This window comes from Drosophila montana, unplaced genomic scaffold (assembly GCF_035044405.1).
Source record: "Drosophila montana isolate Dmon_TW-CO22-7 unplaced genomic scaffold, ASM3504440v1 contig_3468_1, whole genome shotgun sequence".
In the NCBI taxonomy this organism is placed as follows: Eukaryota; Metazoa; Arthropoda; class Insecta; order Diptera; family Drosophilidae; genus Drosophila; species Drosophila montana.
Genome location: NW_026998349.1, coordinates 415,018 through 430,345, shown reverse-complemented (window position 1 = coordinate 430,345; position 15,328 = coordinate 415,018). Strand labels below are relative to the sequence as shown.

The following is a 15,328-nucleotide window of genomic DNA, read 5'->3' as shown; positions in this document are numbered from 1 at the left end:
TTTCATTTGCCACATTAAATTTTCGATCAATTATCGTTTGAATTATGTTGGCCAGTTTGGCCAGACGGCTGCTGCTGTTGATGTTGCCTTCAATGTGGTTTGACATTTGCAAAATTGATATGGCCTGCATTTGGAAATAAAGAGCAGAGTTTACAGCCCGCTCGACAATTGCACAATATACAAAAAATGGCATCTGCCTTGATCACAAAAGGGGCAGCAACTGTCAATTGCTAATGAAATGCAGGCTTTTTTTTTCATCGGCTAAGCCCTTTATATCTCTCTGGGATTCTCGTTTCATTACGGGCTTTTCCTTTATATCTGTCACGCATTAGTTTTCACAGTCGCAAACGCAGATATAGCGACAAATTTGGATACAGATACATTACAAATAAATATACATATGCAGATAAATATGCAAATACATATACATATACATATACAGATTCAGATACAGGTACAGGTACAGGTACTGGTATAGGTATAGGTATAGGTACAGGTACAGGTACTGGTACAGCTACAGATACAGATACGGATACAGATACAGATACAGATACAGATACAGATACAGTTACAGATACAGATACAGATACAGATACAGATACAGATACAGAAAAAGATACATTTACAGATACAGAAACATTTACGATTAAATTTACAGATACATTTACAGATACAGATATATATATATATATATACAATTAAAGATACAGATACAGCTACTCGTATCCCACTAAAGACAAGACGCTTTTTATATACCCTGCACACAAATAATAAAAATGGGTTTAATAGTTCAGTGTAAATTTATGTAACAAGTATATTTATTTCTGATGAGGATGACGATCCAGCTATTTTCGTCAATATTTAAGATAGAAATTAACGAAATTCGAAAGCATATTAAAAAACTAAATTTCTTTACTTGTAAATGTATGTTGAATATAGGGTAGCGCCTAGTCGTGCACACTTAACAGTTATTTGTTTGTTTTTTTGTGTCAACGTGTTTGATTTGGGGCCTGAATACTCTACGCGATAATTGTGTCCCTTGTGGCTAGCTTTTTCCTTTGTTATACTGCGATTTGTTGTTTATTTGGAATAATGTATCTGACAAATGCACACCTTATTAGCTTAATTAAGATACTTTGGGGCTAAGCACGAATTGCGCTCCGAAAGTAAGCCAGTCAAGCGATTTACTAAAGGTTTTTTCTTGTATTTCAGCGGCGGTCAGCATGATCTAAAGCGGAGCCAAATTCCATGCACAGCGAAAGATTTAGATTGGAAAACATGCAGGAGATAAACATGGCCCAGCGGCAGATGGAACCACATGTGGCGCTGAATGAGACGCTGCTCAAGGATCTGGAGATCACGAGCAGCGACATACAAGACTTTGTGAAGCTGCTTTTCGATTTCCAGAAGAAGAATCACTCGCAGCAGAACGAGTGCCAGGGCTATTGCCAAGGCGAAATCTACAACTGGCTGCGGGCCTACAATGGCATCCATGGCTATGTCTCTCTCTTGGTGAGTCCTGCTGGGATAACAGGGTTGCCAGGGCACGCTCGCTCATTAGCAGCGTGCTTTTTTTTGTGTTTTCTTTTGGGCGACAGCCCCGGTGCTAATTATCTTGATGTCGCCGTGTCGCCAGCCAAGACATTTTTCACATTCAGTGGAAATAAATGAAAGCCTTGTCACAATGTCAAGGAATGTAAACCCTTTAGATTGCGGAGCAGGAAAGCGAAAGTCAAAAGGGCTTTTCTTTTGTCCGCTGATGAATTTGTCTGTGCGGCGGGTTCCCACAACACTACCCCCCTCCCCTCCCTCCCCTCTCGCTGCGCACAACGTTAAGTTTGGGAAATATCCTTTTTTGTGGCCAACGAAAATAGATTAAATGATTTTGTGTGTTTACATAATTCATAAGATGTTGGCCAAAACAAAAGTCCAACGGCATTAACAGCATTAAATAAGCTGTAAAAGGTTTGACCAATTTGTTTCCTTTAAAGGCCACAAATGACATTTAATGCGGCAAAATATAAAACACAAAAATTAAATTATCTATGCACAAAAGCGTACGCAAATTTAAATTAGAAAATTTTGTATTTTTCGGATTTTTTCTGGTCAAGTCACAAAAAATATTAAATATCAAAGTTGTGCATTAAATTTTTAATTAGTTCCAACAAAGGCAACCTCCAAGCCATGTGGTGCAAGAGCAGGTAAATAGCGTAGTTTCCGAACAATTTTGGTCGAGAATAAAGTAACACACAAATATTTAAATATATATGTTGTATGTATACATATATAAGTATGTATGACAAAAAAGCTTCCAGCTTCCGCGTCTATGCTAATAATGGTAGAGCAAAAAGTCTCATTTGCGGTCGAGTCGTGCATATGAATAAAACATTGGCCAAACTGACCTGATAGGGTTTTTGGTTGCAAGGGACCACGTGTGTGTGCGTGTGTGGGGTCTGTGTGTGTGTGTGTGTGCGTGTGTGTGGTATTTGTGTGGTGTGAGGCTTTCATCAGCTTAGCGCTTTCAGTCTGCTCAGCTCAGCTCAGCAGAGCTTTGTTTTGTTTTGGCATTTGTTTATTGTTATTTTTTGTGATATCCTGCGCTGATTTTTCAAAAAGGGTATATTGCAGTTGTGCAAATATATGTAACAAACAGAAGAAGTCATCTGCGACACCAAAAAGCATATTCTTAATCAGGACACAGTGGAAAGTCGATTTAGACTGTAAGAGCCAGAGATAGTACAGTAGTTTCTCAAAATTTTTTATCTATTTTCTAGATAGTTCCAAATATAAATATAAATATTATAGATCTCTGTCTGTGACGTCGATCTTAGAAACCATAAGAGCTGGAGACTATATCAAATCCATTAAAAGTTAATCTATTCCCATATTACTTTAGCTCGACCACTTTAATTTTTGCCTAAGCGATTATTATCGATCTTTAGTCTTCCTTTCATATTGGAATAGACCTGTTTGTCAGTATAAGCACTTCATTCTTAGAAACTATAAGAGCTTTAAGTAGAGACTGTGTCAAATGCAAAAGAAGTTTCTCTATTTTCTCTATAACTCCACCTATTATTATCGATTATTATCGATTTTAAGTCCTGCATTTTTTGTATACCCCTGTCCGTCTGTACAAAGACGGTACTCTTAGAAAGATCATAAGAACTAGAAATACTGTGAAACGCAACATATATTTCTCTATTACTTCACCTGCATTACATTGTTTTCTGCAAAACCGATAATTATCGATTTTTAGTCTTTTTTTCTGGAATTTATCTAAGGGATTTTGAGAGCTAGGCAAACCAAATGTTAGTTTGGTGTATGTAGATGAAGAATATTTCACCTATTAGATATACCCTATTTCTCCCAAAAATATGAAAAGAAATTAAGTGAAGTCAAATTGGAAAGGGAAGGAAATAATAAGAACAACATTATAATAGATAAATTGATTACTTATACTGAGCTAGGCACAGGGCATATTATAGTCGTGCACTCTCAACTTGAGCACTTTACTTACTTATTTTCCATTTGTATTTTCGTTATCCCTTGGAACCTTACAGATTTGCATATTTGGCACAATTGCCAATATATTAAATATAATGGTGCTGACCAGAAGGGAAATGGCCAAGGCGCCCATTAACAACATATTGAAATGGCTGGCGGTGGCGGATATGTTTGTCATGTTGGAGTATATACCCTATACGACATATCAGTACATCTACATGAAGCCAGGTGAGAATTTGCCACACCTTTAACACATATATACGTAAATCTATAAATGTACAATTGTCCTGCAGGCGAAAAGGACTTGAGCTACGCTTGGGCTGTCTATTTGCTGGTCCATATGCACTTCACTCAGATCCTGCACACAATCTCGATTGGCTTGACCGTGACTCTGGCTGTCTGGCGATATGTGGCAATCAGGTGAGTGCCACACAGCGCTGACAACCTTGGACCTGCTGACACTTATTGCTCATGCTAACTGAATAACACGGCGGCAATGTTCTCTCTGTTTCTGTTTTATAGCAAACTATTTCCATATTTCCATTTCCACAGACATCCGAACGGCAGCTGTGCCAATTTTCTGCTCGCACATTCCAGAGAGGCGATCCTCTTTCCCTTCATTGTCTCGCCCATTGTCTGCCTGCCCACATACTTTGTGTTCAAGGTGCGCGAGACTCTCGAGGTGGACACCAGAGAGCATGAAGTCATGTACCATGTGTACTTTGACGTCGATTCCATGCTGTTCAGGTAAGCTGCCCAGGCTAACTGCCCTAGCTGATACCCTGTACAATTTTCTCTCTCTCTCTCTCTCTGCTCTCTAGGTTCAACTTTTGGATACATTCCGTGATCATCAAGCTGCTGCCTTGTTGCATTCTGACTGTCATTAGCCTTGTGCTAATGCATGTCCTGTGCGAGGCCTCACGGCGTCGCCTCAAGCTCAAGGACTACGACAATCCCACCAAGTACGCCATCCAGCTAAATCTCAACGAGACCAAGTCCAGGCGGTGAGTGCAACTCTTAATTATCTGAAATCATTTTATCATATTCATCATTTAAACGACACTTCATTTGTTTTCACAACTGTTTATTTAATCTCTTGGATTGAACTTCATATTTTTACCATCTCAACCTTTGTTATTTAAGTACAGCATCTTTCATTTGGTTTCCATAGTTAGTTTTTGGAGTTCTAACTTCTTATTTATCATTAGCATCATTTAAAAAAAGTTTCATCCTTTTGTGAACATTTTTAGCCATTTCTTGGTTCATATTTCGGTGTTGTTTCATCTTTTGGGATAAATGTCATTTCATGTATTGTTTTACATCATCTTTCATCTGATTCATGGTCTTCTTCTTGTTTATGTTTTTGCTTGTTTCATCTTTGGATATTTATTTCATTTGTAGGTGTCTGTTTTCGGTTTTAATTAATCATTTGGTATCATTTCAAATTGATTAAAATTGTTCCATTCCATTGCTTCACTTCATTGTTCCATTTCATTGTTTCTTCCTTTCTATTAATGGGGTTTAATCATCTTTTGAACTGAATTATCATTGTTTTTCATCATTTACTCAGCTGTTTCATAACATTGTTCCATTCTACAGTTTCATTCCATTGTTTCATTCGACATTGTTATATTGTTCCATTCTAGAGTTTCATTCCATTGTTTCATTCAACTAATTTTCAATTGCTTTCTATCACTAAACCCATTGTTTTATTTTTAATTGTTCCCTTTCACTATTTCTTTTGTTGTTTATCGACTGTCGTTCATCTTTTGGAAAACATTTCATTTGTTTTTCATTTGTCATCAATCACCCCATTGTTCTATTCCATCATTTCGTTCGTTTCAACTTTTGGAATAAATCCCGATGGATTTTTTATCACTTAATCCATTGTTTCATTCCATTGTTCCATTTCACTATTTCTTTTGTTTTTTTTATCGGCTTTCGTTCATCTTTTGAAATAAATTTCATTTGATTTCCATCAATCGTTCCATTGTTCCATTCCATTGTTCCTTCTCTGATTTTATCACTTCCCTATATGCCTTCTGACCCTGCAGACCGCCCCGCTGTGATCGACGCAACGATCGCACCACTCTGCTGCTGGTTGCCGTCCTGGTGCTGTTCCTGGTCACGGAATTTCCGCAGGGTCTGCTCGGTCTGCTGTCGGGCGTGCTGGAGAAGTGCTTCTTTGCCCATTGCTATCCGCCCTTCGGGGAGCTGATGGATCTGCTGGCGCTGATAAATGCCGCTGTGGGCTTTGTGCTCTACGGACTCATGTCGAAACAGTTTCGCACCACCTTCAGATCGTTGTTCTTCAAGCGGCACTTTGGCAGCAGCGAGATGACGCGCCTCACCCGGGTGACCACCACCTGTGTCTAGAAGCGAGTGCCAAGGCGTCGAAGGCGTCCGACGACGACGGAGGCGGACACGTGCTTCGGGGTTGACTAGGACGTTGGGTGAAAGAAGAGGAAAAAAGTGGTGTGTGGGCAGCTCAAAGAGATGCCTCTTGAATTTCTAAAAAAAGGTGTAAACTTTCTAAAAGTTGAACTGATGAAACTGTGTGTGCCGGGTAAGGGTATACCGAACTGTGACCTCTATCCAGTTGAGCCGACATTTTTGTAGGGTATTAAGTGCCATTTCCATTTAGCAGACACATAAAACGAGAGATTTCAAATGAATTTTGCAGTGGTTTATGAATTAGAATTAACTTTGTAACTGTTCCTTAGGCTTACCGAACATATACTACATAAATATACGAATATATATAGATTTGTATATATGTATGTAAATCTATATAAATTTATTTAAATGTAAACTGATCTATTTACGATTAATATCTGAGATATGCGAGGAACGCCAGCGTTTATTAACATTAATTAACTAATAAGAGTTGACTACCAATTTTTATGCACACATTGAACACTTGAAGAAAAACCAAAACAATTTAAATTAAATTTGAAAAAAAACATTAATTGAAAATACAAATAAAGAATTTGCGTCAAGCGAACTTTAAAGACAGAGAGCCCCTGAGCTTAATTGTTCGCTTGTCCATTTGAACTTTGCTATTTAGTGTTAAGCAGCATAAACAATACATTATTATTATAATTATTAATATATAAAGTTTTTATTTAAATGTAAATTATAGTATTTAAGGTGCGCAGCTAATGCATATTCATTGGCTTCTTCAAATTTGTTTTTTGACGCCACGCGAGCCAAAACTGATTTTCAATTGAGTTTGAACAAGTTCCAATAAATGTTCGATGTGAGTTAATTAGCCTTTAGCCATTGTCGTTTTTTTTCTGCTCAGTTCTCAGTTGTCAGTTCTCGCTGACCACGGCATTCACTTCCAGCGGCAGCTCCTCATCCTTGCCAGACGCATCCTCGGCTCGCATCGAGTCCTCGCCATCGTCCAATATACCCTGGCTGTGCGTTGAGATGCGCAGCAGCGACTTCAATTTGGTGGCCTGAAATTTGAACTGCCAAAAAAGAGAAGAGAAACTAGTTCAGGTTGCTCGACTGGAATATACCCTATAATCCTTAATTTGTTGCTGCACATTCGAATTTGCCTTGACTACCGACATTTGTATTCTAATTAAAAGTTCTTCCATCGATTCGCTGCATTTTCGGGCTTTCATTTGGTTAAATTTAATCAAATTTGCTGTATTTCAATTTGAACATTGAAAAGCTACAAAAATGCGGCTTCCTTTTTCGCTTTTTTCGCCTTTTCGTTTTTTTTTTTCGTAATGGTGGGTGGCTTGGGCTAATCGGTTGGCACGGCCAGAAGCCATTGGGCGCGCTGATACACTACACGACTTACTTCGGTGGGCAGCAGCAGATCCTGGGCGTGGCTCATGAAACGGCTGTAGTGCTCGGCGGCGAGGGCCAGACGTCCGGTCTCGTAGCAGAAGAGCGCAAAGTTGAGGAACACCAAAGGATGCCGCTGCTGGCCGCCCAGCTGTTGTTGTCCACTGGCCAGACTGCAGGCACGCTCGAGCGCCACAAAGGCGTTCTCCAAGTCCTCCAGTTTGCGTAAACACACTAGACGGGTAGGGTATACGAATTAGGCCACATGGCACACGTGGGGCACACAGCACTTACGGCCCAGCAGCATGTAACACTCGGCGTTGTCCTTGCGCAGGTTTATGGCCGCGGCGAGCGTGTGAAAGGCGCTCGCATATTGTTCCGCTGTTTCACGGTCAGAAGGTCACGGGTCGTCGTTGGATAAACATTAAGTGGTAAATAGAAAACAATAACAACACAGAATGCTTAGCAACAACAACAACAACAACAACGACAACAACAAAGAATTGTATAGACCTAGACGGGTCCTTGAATTCTTAAAACCTGCCAATTTTTGTTGTTGTTTTCTCTTTTCGTATTTTTGTTTTCAAACATTTTTATGAAAGGCCTGTCCCAACGCCCATTCTCTTGATGATTTTTTTTTATTATTATGCACTCTTTCCGCCAGCTGTAGACATGGACTTTTATTATTGCTCGGCCGCGGGACAAGTACGTTTTGGCTTTAAAATTACACGTAATAAAGAGCAGAAGGGAAAGTCTTTTCGGACGCACAACTGACCAAAATCATTAATTTTATCAATTATAATAATTTTAATACGCCAGCTAGATAGTGGCTATTATGGTCTGCCTAAAGTTAAGAATTTCATTAGGGCTCGAGCCAGCTTGCCTCATCCTTAAATTGCCTCAAAGAATGAGAAAGCAGAACATGGCAAGTGTATGCAATTTCTACTACACTTCTATGTGTATATATGTTTGCATGTTTGTGTGTGTGTGTATGTATGTGTGCATGGACTATACTTACAGGCAATATATATGAGACTCAGATTGTAGAGCGCATTGTAGTTGAGGGGCGATATCCAAACTGATTTGCGTAGCGATGAAACCGCCTGCAATCAATTATGAAAACAATTAACAGCATACCTGAAACTGTTTTACCTGGCTAACAGCAACAGCAACAACAATAACAATAACAATAACATTTGCTCACCGCGATGAACTTTTGCTTCTTGAAAAAGCAGAGGCCAATGTTGTTCCAGAGTTCGGCAATTTCCGGCTCAGTGTCTGCGATTTGGCTGTATTTGCTTAAGGCGGCATCCACATCGTTGCGCGACTGTCAATTCAAAACAACAAGCCGTGAAATATTTTCACTCTGCCCCAACTCCGGCTAAGGGCGCCTCACACTCACCTGCAAAATGGCGCCCAGGGCGAGCAGACCTTTCGGCGCACAGTTCCGCTCGATGTTGACGATTTCCGCCAAGCGATCGAATGCCTTTTGAGTCTCGTTGATTTTCAGATACAAAACGCTGATTTCAGTCAGCACTTCGGCATTCTCCGGCGTCAGGCTGCAAGGCGTTAAGAGCGAGACAGGTTTGAGAAAGTTTACAGAGAACAAATTTGGGAAAATCCAGCTTACATTTCAGAGTCAACATTAAGAGGGAAAAAATCAAGAGACCCCTGTTAAAGTGCCAATTTCTTAAGCTGAATTCCTAAATCTTCGAAATCTTTTGAAAAGTTTCTCAAACACAATACTTAGCTTAAGACAGTTCGTACTTAACAAAACGTTCTCAAAAGCCAGCTTAAGTTGAAGTTTTTTTAAACTAAATTCTAGTTTCACAGACTTTTTCCGAGTTTCTAAACTCAAATGCAATACTTAAATAATGAAATTTTATACCTAAACCTTAGCGAAATCTAGCCTTAGTCGAAGTTTCTTCTTAGTAAATTCTTTTAGCAAGAAATTTTTTAAGTTACACTCTGATTCAATACTTGAATTAAGACATTTCGTATCTAAACAAAAGATTCGCAATAGCCATCTTTAGTCGAAGTTTTCTTATCTAAATTCCTAATTCAAGAAATTTTCATGAGTTTTTAAACTAAAATAAATAAAAACAAGAAAAAGTTTCATACTTAAAAAAGAAACCTTTGGAAAAGCTAGTTTTAGTCGAAGTTTCTTCTTAATGAAATTCTTTTTTCAATAACTTTTTTAAAGTTTCCCCATTCAAATACAAACTTCCTTAAATTAAGAAACTTCCTTGTTCTCGTTTTATCTATTTTAGGGGGTACTTTTGAAATCAAGTTTGTTTCACACTTAATTTAAGAGTATGCAAAAGCGAATTTTACTTAAAGGTTTAAAGATCTAGATGTTGATTAGAATTGAGAACTTATTTGTATAGATTTATACTGACTGCAAGCAGGTTTCGAGCACATCGATGGCCTTCTGGTAGTCCTTGTCCTTGCGATAGAGCTCGGCCAGGCGGACATAGCTCTCCAGTTTCTTACCCGCCTGCACGGCCAGCTCAAAGTAGCCCCTGGCCTCGTGCTGCTGTTGGCGGGCGAGCTCCAGCTGGGGTTGTGTGGCCGCCGAGCGATAGAGCAGCTCGCCCAGATAGTGATAGATCTCGTGATCCTTGCGTGGACTCTGCTGCTCCGCCTCGCGGAACACGCTCAGCGCCTGACCAAAGCGGCCCATGTTGTACCTGTCAGAGGGGGGAGGGTTGGGTTTATGGACAGAAAAATCGATAACCACAATTGGACATACAGTGTGCGTCCGATTTCCTTGTACGTCTCGATGTTGCGCGTGTTGAGCTCGGCGGCCTTTTGCAGGTTGCGCAGCGCCTCAATGTTATTGCCATCTTCGCGCTCAATTAAACCCTGCGCGCGAGAAATCAGAGTTCAATCAATTAGAAATAATGCGCTGCGCCCCGCACACTACTCACCTGCACAAAGTACAGATATTCCGCATTCAAATGGCGATTCAGTTCACGTGCGATGAGCCGGCGACAATGCTCGAATTGGCGGCGTGTGAAATAGATGTGGAGCAGCCAGTCGATGTTGGCATCTGCTGGCATTTTGGGCGCTAATTGTTGGAGCCGTGAAACGTCAGAACTAAACACAACACAACAAAAACTCAACTCTACTCTTTCCACCCACCTGGCTTGACCACCTCCAGCGAGGGCAGCTCGATGAGTGCTCCGTTGCAGTTGATCTGCTCGCTGCCTGCTTCGTACATGAAGTTGACCTTTCCCTGCGGCTGCTGTGGGGGAGGAAAATAAGTATTTAAAAAAAAGCTCTTTCCTGGAAGTTGCCACGAACTGGGTTTGTTGTGGCAGCCGGCGGTTGCCATGGCTAACCAATTTGCTTGGCGTTGCCACCTCTTCCAAATAACTGAGCCTTGGGGTGGATACAGGCTGAAACCAATCAACATGTTTTGAAAGGTTATCATGTTCTCTGGCAAATGTCAGTAAAAGGCAGAACTCATTATGTATATCCATTCCTGATTAGATAGACAAATCAATCTTGTCTGTATATTACTCTGTGATAGAATTTTATCTCAATATAAAACTGCTTGTCCAGACTGACTGACTGACTGACCCTCAAATATCCTATATAGACATAGGTCCAAATTTCCCACACCCATAACTCGGTCAAAACTCATAAGATTTTCATAAGGTTTGGCTGTTTGTTCATGGTTTGACCTGTAGATCAATTTTGCCTTTAAATCTGGCAACATTATTCCTGGTCAAAATTCATGTGAAAATGGTACCCTCAAATCTCTTATATAGACATAGGTCAAAATTTCCCACCCCCATATATATAGCAGCTTGCATGTTCTTGCGTGTATATTTGTATGTGTGTATAGAAGAAAGCTAGAATGTTTGTAACTGGATACAGCGTATCTCGCTAGTCTGTCACTCCCGACTTGAGCGCTCTTAAATGTCATGTACGCATCGTGTACATTTGATACCATTTCTGACCCCAGTTGTAGCCCCTTTGGGTGAGTCGAATGAATTAACCTGACAAATTAATTAATGCACGTGATTGCGTGTTACCAAAAGCGTCTTTGGGGCGGGCTTAAAAGGCGTTTAAGCAAATGCCACGTTGCGAATTTTTAATTAGTGTCCAACCGAAATTTGAGACCAATTGAAATGCAATAAAAACAACCTATAAATGTGGCAGGCAAGGTAAAATAATTGACGATCAAATTGCAATCGAGTAAACGGACAAATCAACAAATAACAACAAGAGTGTCGCGAGTCGAGTGTGCCCGACAGCCAGGTGCCCTGTAGCCTTTAACGATAACAAGGGCTAGAAATCGATATTTATCGGTGCAGATGAAATTGTATTAGTTATCGATAAATTTCTGATAGATTTAATAGCGCAACTTGGATATTTTTTAAGGCATATTTATCTCATGCCATAACAAAAGCAAAGACTGAAAATCGATATTTATCAGTTGAGATATTATTTTGATGAGTTATCGATCGGGAAATACATATCTTTCTGTTGAGCTGAAATATCATGAATTATCGATAATTTGAAATTGATTTAAATATGATACTTGGGTATATTTCAAATCGATATTTATCGGTTGAGATGACTTTTTTAGAGTTATCGATCATTTTAAATATATTGAGTTATGAAACTTGGGCATATTTCTATTCCCAAGACATATTCTGTATGGACTTGACGATGTTTCGACTGACAAATACCCTATTTGAATAGGGTATTAGTTACAGGGTATTGAAAACAAAAGTTACAACAAGTGTTAACAAGTTTTAATGAAGCTTACCAAAATCAAACGAGCCCCGTTGCCCCGCCCAGCTCAAAGAGAGATGAGAGAGAGAGAGACACCTACACTTACTTCTCTTTCCTCTCCCTCCCGTCTCCTCTTCATCCCTCTCCCGCGCTACTTCATCTCCTGATCAGGTGTAATCACTCAATTCAATTGACACCGCGACAGGTGAGAAACAAGTCTTGTTTGTCGCTCCGTTCGCTCACCATTTGCGGCTCCAGCAATGTGATCGTGAGCTACATTCATAATGTGCCTAACCAGCGACCAAATCCGTAGCGAAAAACGCATTAATGCATTTCAAATATATCGCACAAGATCACAAGCATTGGTTTCAGCTTCGGCTTCGGCTTAATTGCGGCCCCTATCAAAGTGGCTTTTAGCTAAAAAATATGCTTAAATTTCCAAATCCATTTGTTGCCGCTTGTTGTCAGCTGTCCAAAACTGGCAAATCGCGGACGTGACTCGACTTCTGTTCAATGCGAGGAAATCAAAGTGCTAGCCAAATTTCAGAGATATAACAGTTGCCAGTTGGCGTCAGCCTTAAATGGCACAGAATTCATCCATCCGGGTTGACCCAAATATCCACTTCTGGCTTATCCTTACATTGAATGCTCTGATAAGCGGACAGCTATCCGAAGATGTAATACCCTTGTAAGAAATATTGACAAACAGAATAGTTTTCCATAAAAAAACTCAATCTTCGAAGGATTTTTCCTATAAACGTATTATACGCAGTGGTCCGAAGCTGATCGGGCATAGCTAATCAAGGTTTTGCCTTTAAGTTTTACATTTCTTTCCCAGATTTCGCCAATGTCCTTGCCCTTATTTTGCTATATGCTCGACATCTCTTTAAAACGCACTAATTTTTTTAGCAACATACGTAAAAGCGAAACTGTGCTTGTTCGTTCAAGCGAGTGTGTCCTGTATTGACGCAATTTTCCACAAACCCAACAATTTGCAATGCATCTCAAACTGTGGCATATCTAATCCACAGCATAATTTTGGGCTTATTGCACTGCTTGGAGCACTGCTTGTTATGTGTGCAGCTTCACTAACTGGTAGAGTGGGTGAAAAACACAGCTAAGTCAGCTTCTTTTGCAGCGTGTCACTGCTAACTGGCGCCATCTATGTTTTATTTATGCCGCAGTTTGTTACCCAATTTGGCGCCAACTTTGAAAAAGTGCTAGAAAACAATTTCAAATAATTATGTGAAAAAACGTAATTACTTAAACTAAATTTGATTTAATTCTTTTGTTTTGTCGCGCTTTGCAACACTCGCTAATTGTTTCCTGTTTGCCGCCTGTGTTTTTCTTATGTTTTTTAATTGTAAAACAAGAACGAGACGACAATTGTTGCAGATAGTGGGGCGGGGGGCGGGGTGCGGGGTGCGCTGCTCGCTGGCAGGTTGCAATTACGCGCATGCCAACAACAACAAAAACAATAACAACAACAACAAGAACAGCGAGAACGGCGCATGCGTGACATTTTTGAGATATTTGTGGGTCGTTTTCCTTTTTAGCCACGCTCGGAACACAGGACGGACACAAAGCCAAACAAAATAGCTGCTAAATGATTTACAGGCCGTTTGCCCGTTTGCCGCGTTGCCATTAGCTCGATTCCCGCGACTGGATCTGGGTCTGAGACGCGCCACTTTTCGTTTCTCAATGAAGTGAGGATTGCGGGAGGGTTGGCTGCAAGCAGGGGGGGGGGGGCGTGGCAACTTTCAAGTGCTGGTCAACAGGCAGCAGCAAAAGAAAAAAAAGAAGGGGGGCAGCAAGTGGGCTGGGCAAAGGTTTAGGTTTAGGTACGGGCAGGGACTGGGGCAGGGGCAGGGGCAGGGGTGGGGCAACAGGTAACCGGTTTATGCAACTGCGCAGTTTCTGTCTGAGTTTTGGCTGCAATTTTTGTAGCTGCTTCTTTTTCGCCTGTTTTTCGCTTTTTTTTCGCCTTTTTTTTGGGGCGCTAAAAAGGAAAATCAGCCTAAGTTCCAGCAAGAATCAGAGAGACGCCTGTTGCTGTCGCTGTCGCTGCTCTTGTTGTTGTTGTTGTTGTTGTTGGTGTTGTTGTTGTAGCCGTCACCCAGATTATCAGGGAAACTGGAGTAACCAGTTTTTGCGTGCTGCCGCTGTGTGGCATGCAACCTAAATATAGAATTATATGCCATGTACCACACAATATCTGGCGTTGCGGCAAGCAACAATTCCGCGATATATATGCATATACATGCCAATAATTTTTATTGTTTATGTGGAGCAGCAACAGCAGCAGCAACAACAAAAGCGACAACAACGGGAACAAATGCAAAACAAGCGCAGCCCCCAAGTCTGGCCAAGTCGCAAAAACACAAACGAATAAACAAATAAAAAAAAAACACAAAAAAAAGTGGCAAAAAATAAAAAAATATATAAACAATATTGAGCTAGAGACGTGAGGCTTAAATTTTAATTTAATATTGAAAACAATTTAGTCACAAAAATAAAATTAAATAATAAAAAGTTTGAGTACCAAAATAAAAATAAAATATAAAAAAATACAAAAATATATAAACAATATTGAGCTAGATAATAATAATAATAATATTAATTAAATATTAAAAAAAGTTAGTCACAAAAATAAAATTAAATAAGAAATTTGACTCACAAAATAAAAATATGCGCAAAAAAAAAATGAATTGTTTAGAATTTGTGTTTGGCGCGTTTTGTGTTTGCATTTTTATCTTATCAGCCAATACACACACGCACACACACACACACACACACGCACACTCTCTCTCTGCGCGTGCATTTTCACCTTTCGTTTACCTGTTGATTTGTTGCCTCTCGCACGCTCTCTGCTGTGTGTGTGTGTGTGTGTGTGTGTGTGTTTCTCTGGCTGGCAGTGACTTTAACGCTGAGATCTGTTGCCTTCGCCTTCGCCTTTGCCATTCGTTTAAAAGCAACGATCGCGCGCGGTTGTCTTTCGAGTTGGCAGCGGCTTTTTCACATATTTCACGTACTTCAATTTCAGAACTTTTTCAACAAAAAAAAAAAACATAACTGTGAGTGCAGCTCTGTGCGTGTGTGTGTACTACTTTTAAATTTCCATAAACATTTATTAAAAAATACTTCGACAGGCTTTTGGCTCGCAATGAAACCGGCTTCATTGGGCGCAAGCCCGAGCCGCAGCGTGATTCATAATGATCTCGCTTTAGCCGTGGCCCGTTTTTGTTGACTCACACGGCCTGCAAATATCAAAAAT

General features: G+C 40.2%; 2 protein-coding genes across 5 annotated transcripts in view; one reads left to right on the top strand and one right to left on the bottom strand.

Moving 5' to 3' along the window:
- LOC135434967 (G-protein coupled receptor dmsr-1) overlaps positions 1 to 6,772 on the top strand; it is a 97,980-nt gene extending 91,208 nt beyond the window's left edge. For 3 of the 4 annotated variants that reach the window (XM_064691799.1, XM_064691798.1, XM_064691797.1), the window contains 6 exons: positions 1,213 to 1,512; positions 3,561 to 3,732; positions 3,798 to 3,924; positions 4,027 to 4,251; positions 4,326 to 4,508; positions 5,559 to 6,772. In XM_064691799.1, coding sequence (XP_064547869.1) covers positions 1,249 to 1,512; positions 3,561 to 3,732; positions 3,798 to 3,924; positions 4,027 to 4,251; positions 4,326 to 4,508; positions 5,559 to 5,880 — 1,293 coding nt within the window. In that variant the 5' untranslated portion in view covers positions 1,213 to 1,248 and the 3' untranslated portion in view covers positions 5,881 to 6,772. The remainder of the gene's footprint in view (positions 1 to 1,212; positions 1,513 to 3,560; positions 3,733 to 3,797; positions 3,925 to 4,026; positions 4,252 to 4,325; positions 4,509 to 5,558) is intronic. The other variant, XM_064691800.1, reaches the window with a different exon arrangement.
- BBS4 (Bardet-Biedl syndrome 4) lies at positions 6,554 to 10,418 on the bottom strand. Its single transcript, XM_064691796.1, has 9 exons — positions 10,236 to 10,418; positions 10,058 to 10,170; positions 9,705 to 9,995; positions 8,708 to 8,864; positions 8,510 to 8,632; positions 8,324 to 8,408; positions 7,600 to 7,686; positions 7,319 to 7,539; positions 6,554 to 6,977 (listed from the first exon to the last, which is right to left on the bottom strand). Exons 1-9 carry the CDS (start codon positions 10,365 to 10,367, stop codon positions 6,819 to 6,821), a joined length of 1,368 nt encoding a protein of 455 aa, XP_064547866.1. The 5' UTR covers positions 10,368 to 10,418; the 3' UTR covers positions 6,554 to 6,818.
- Between the last annotated feature and the right edge of the window lie 4,910 nt (positions 10,419 to 15,328).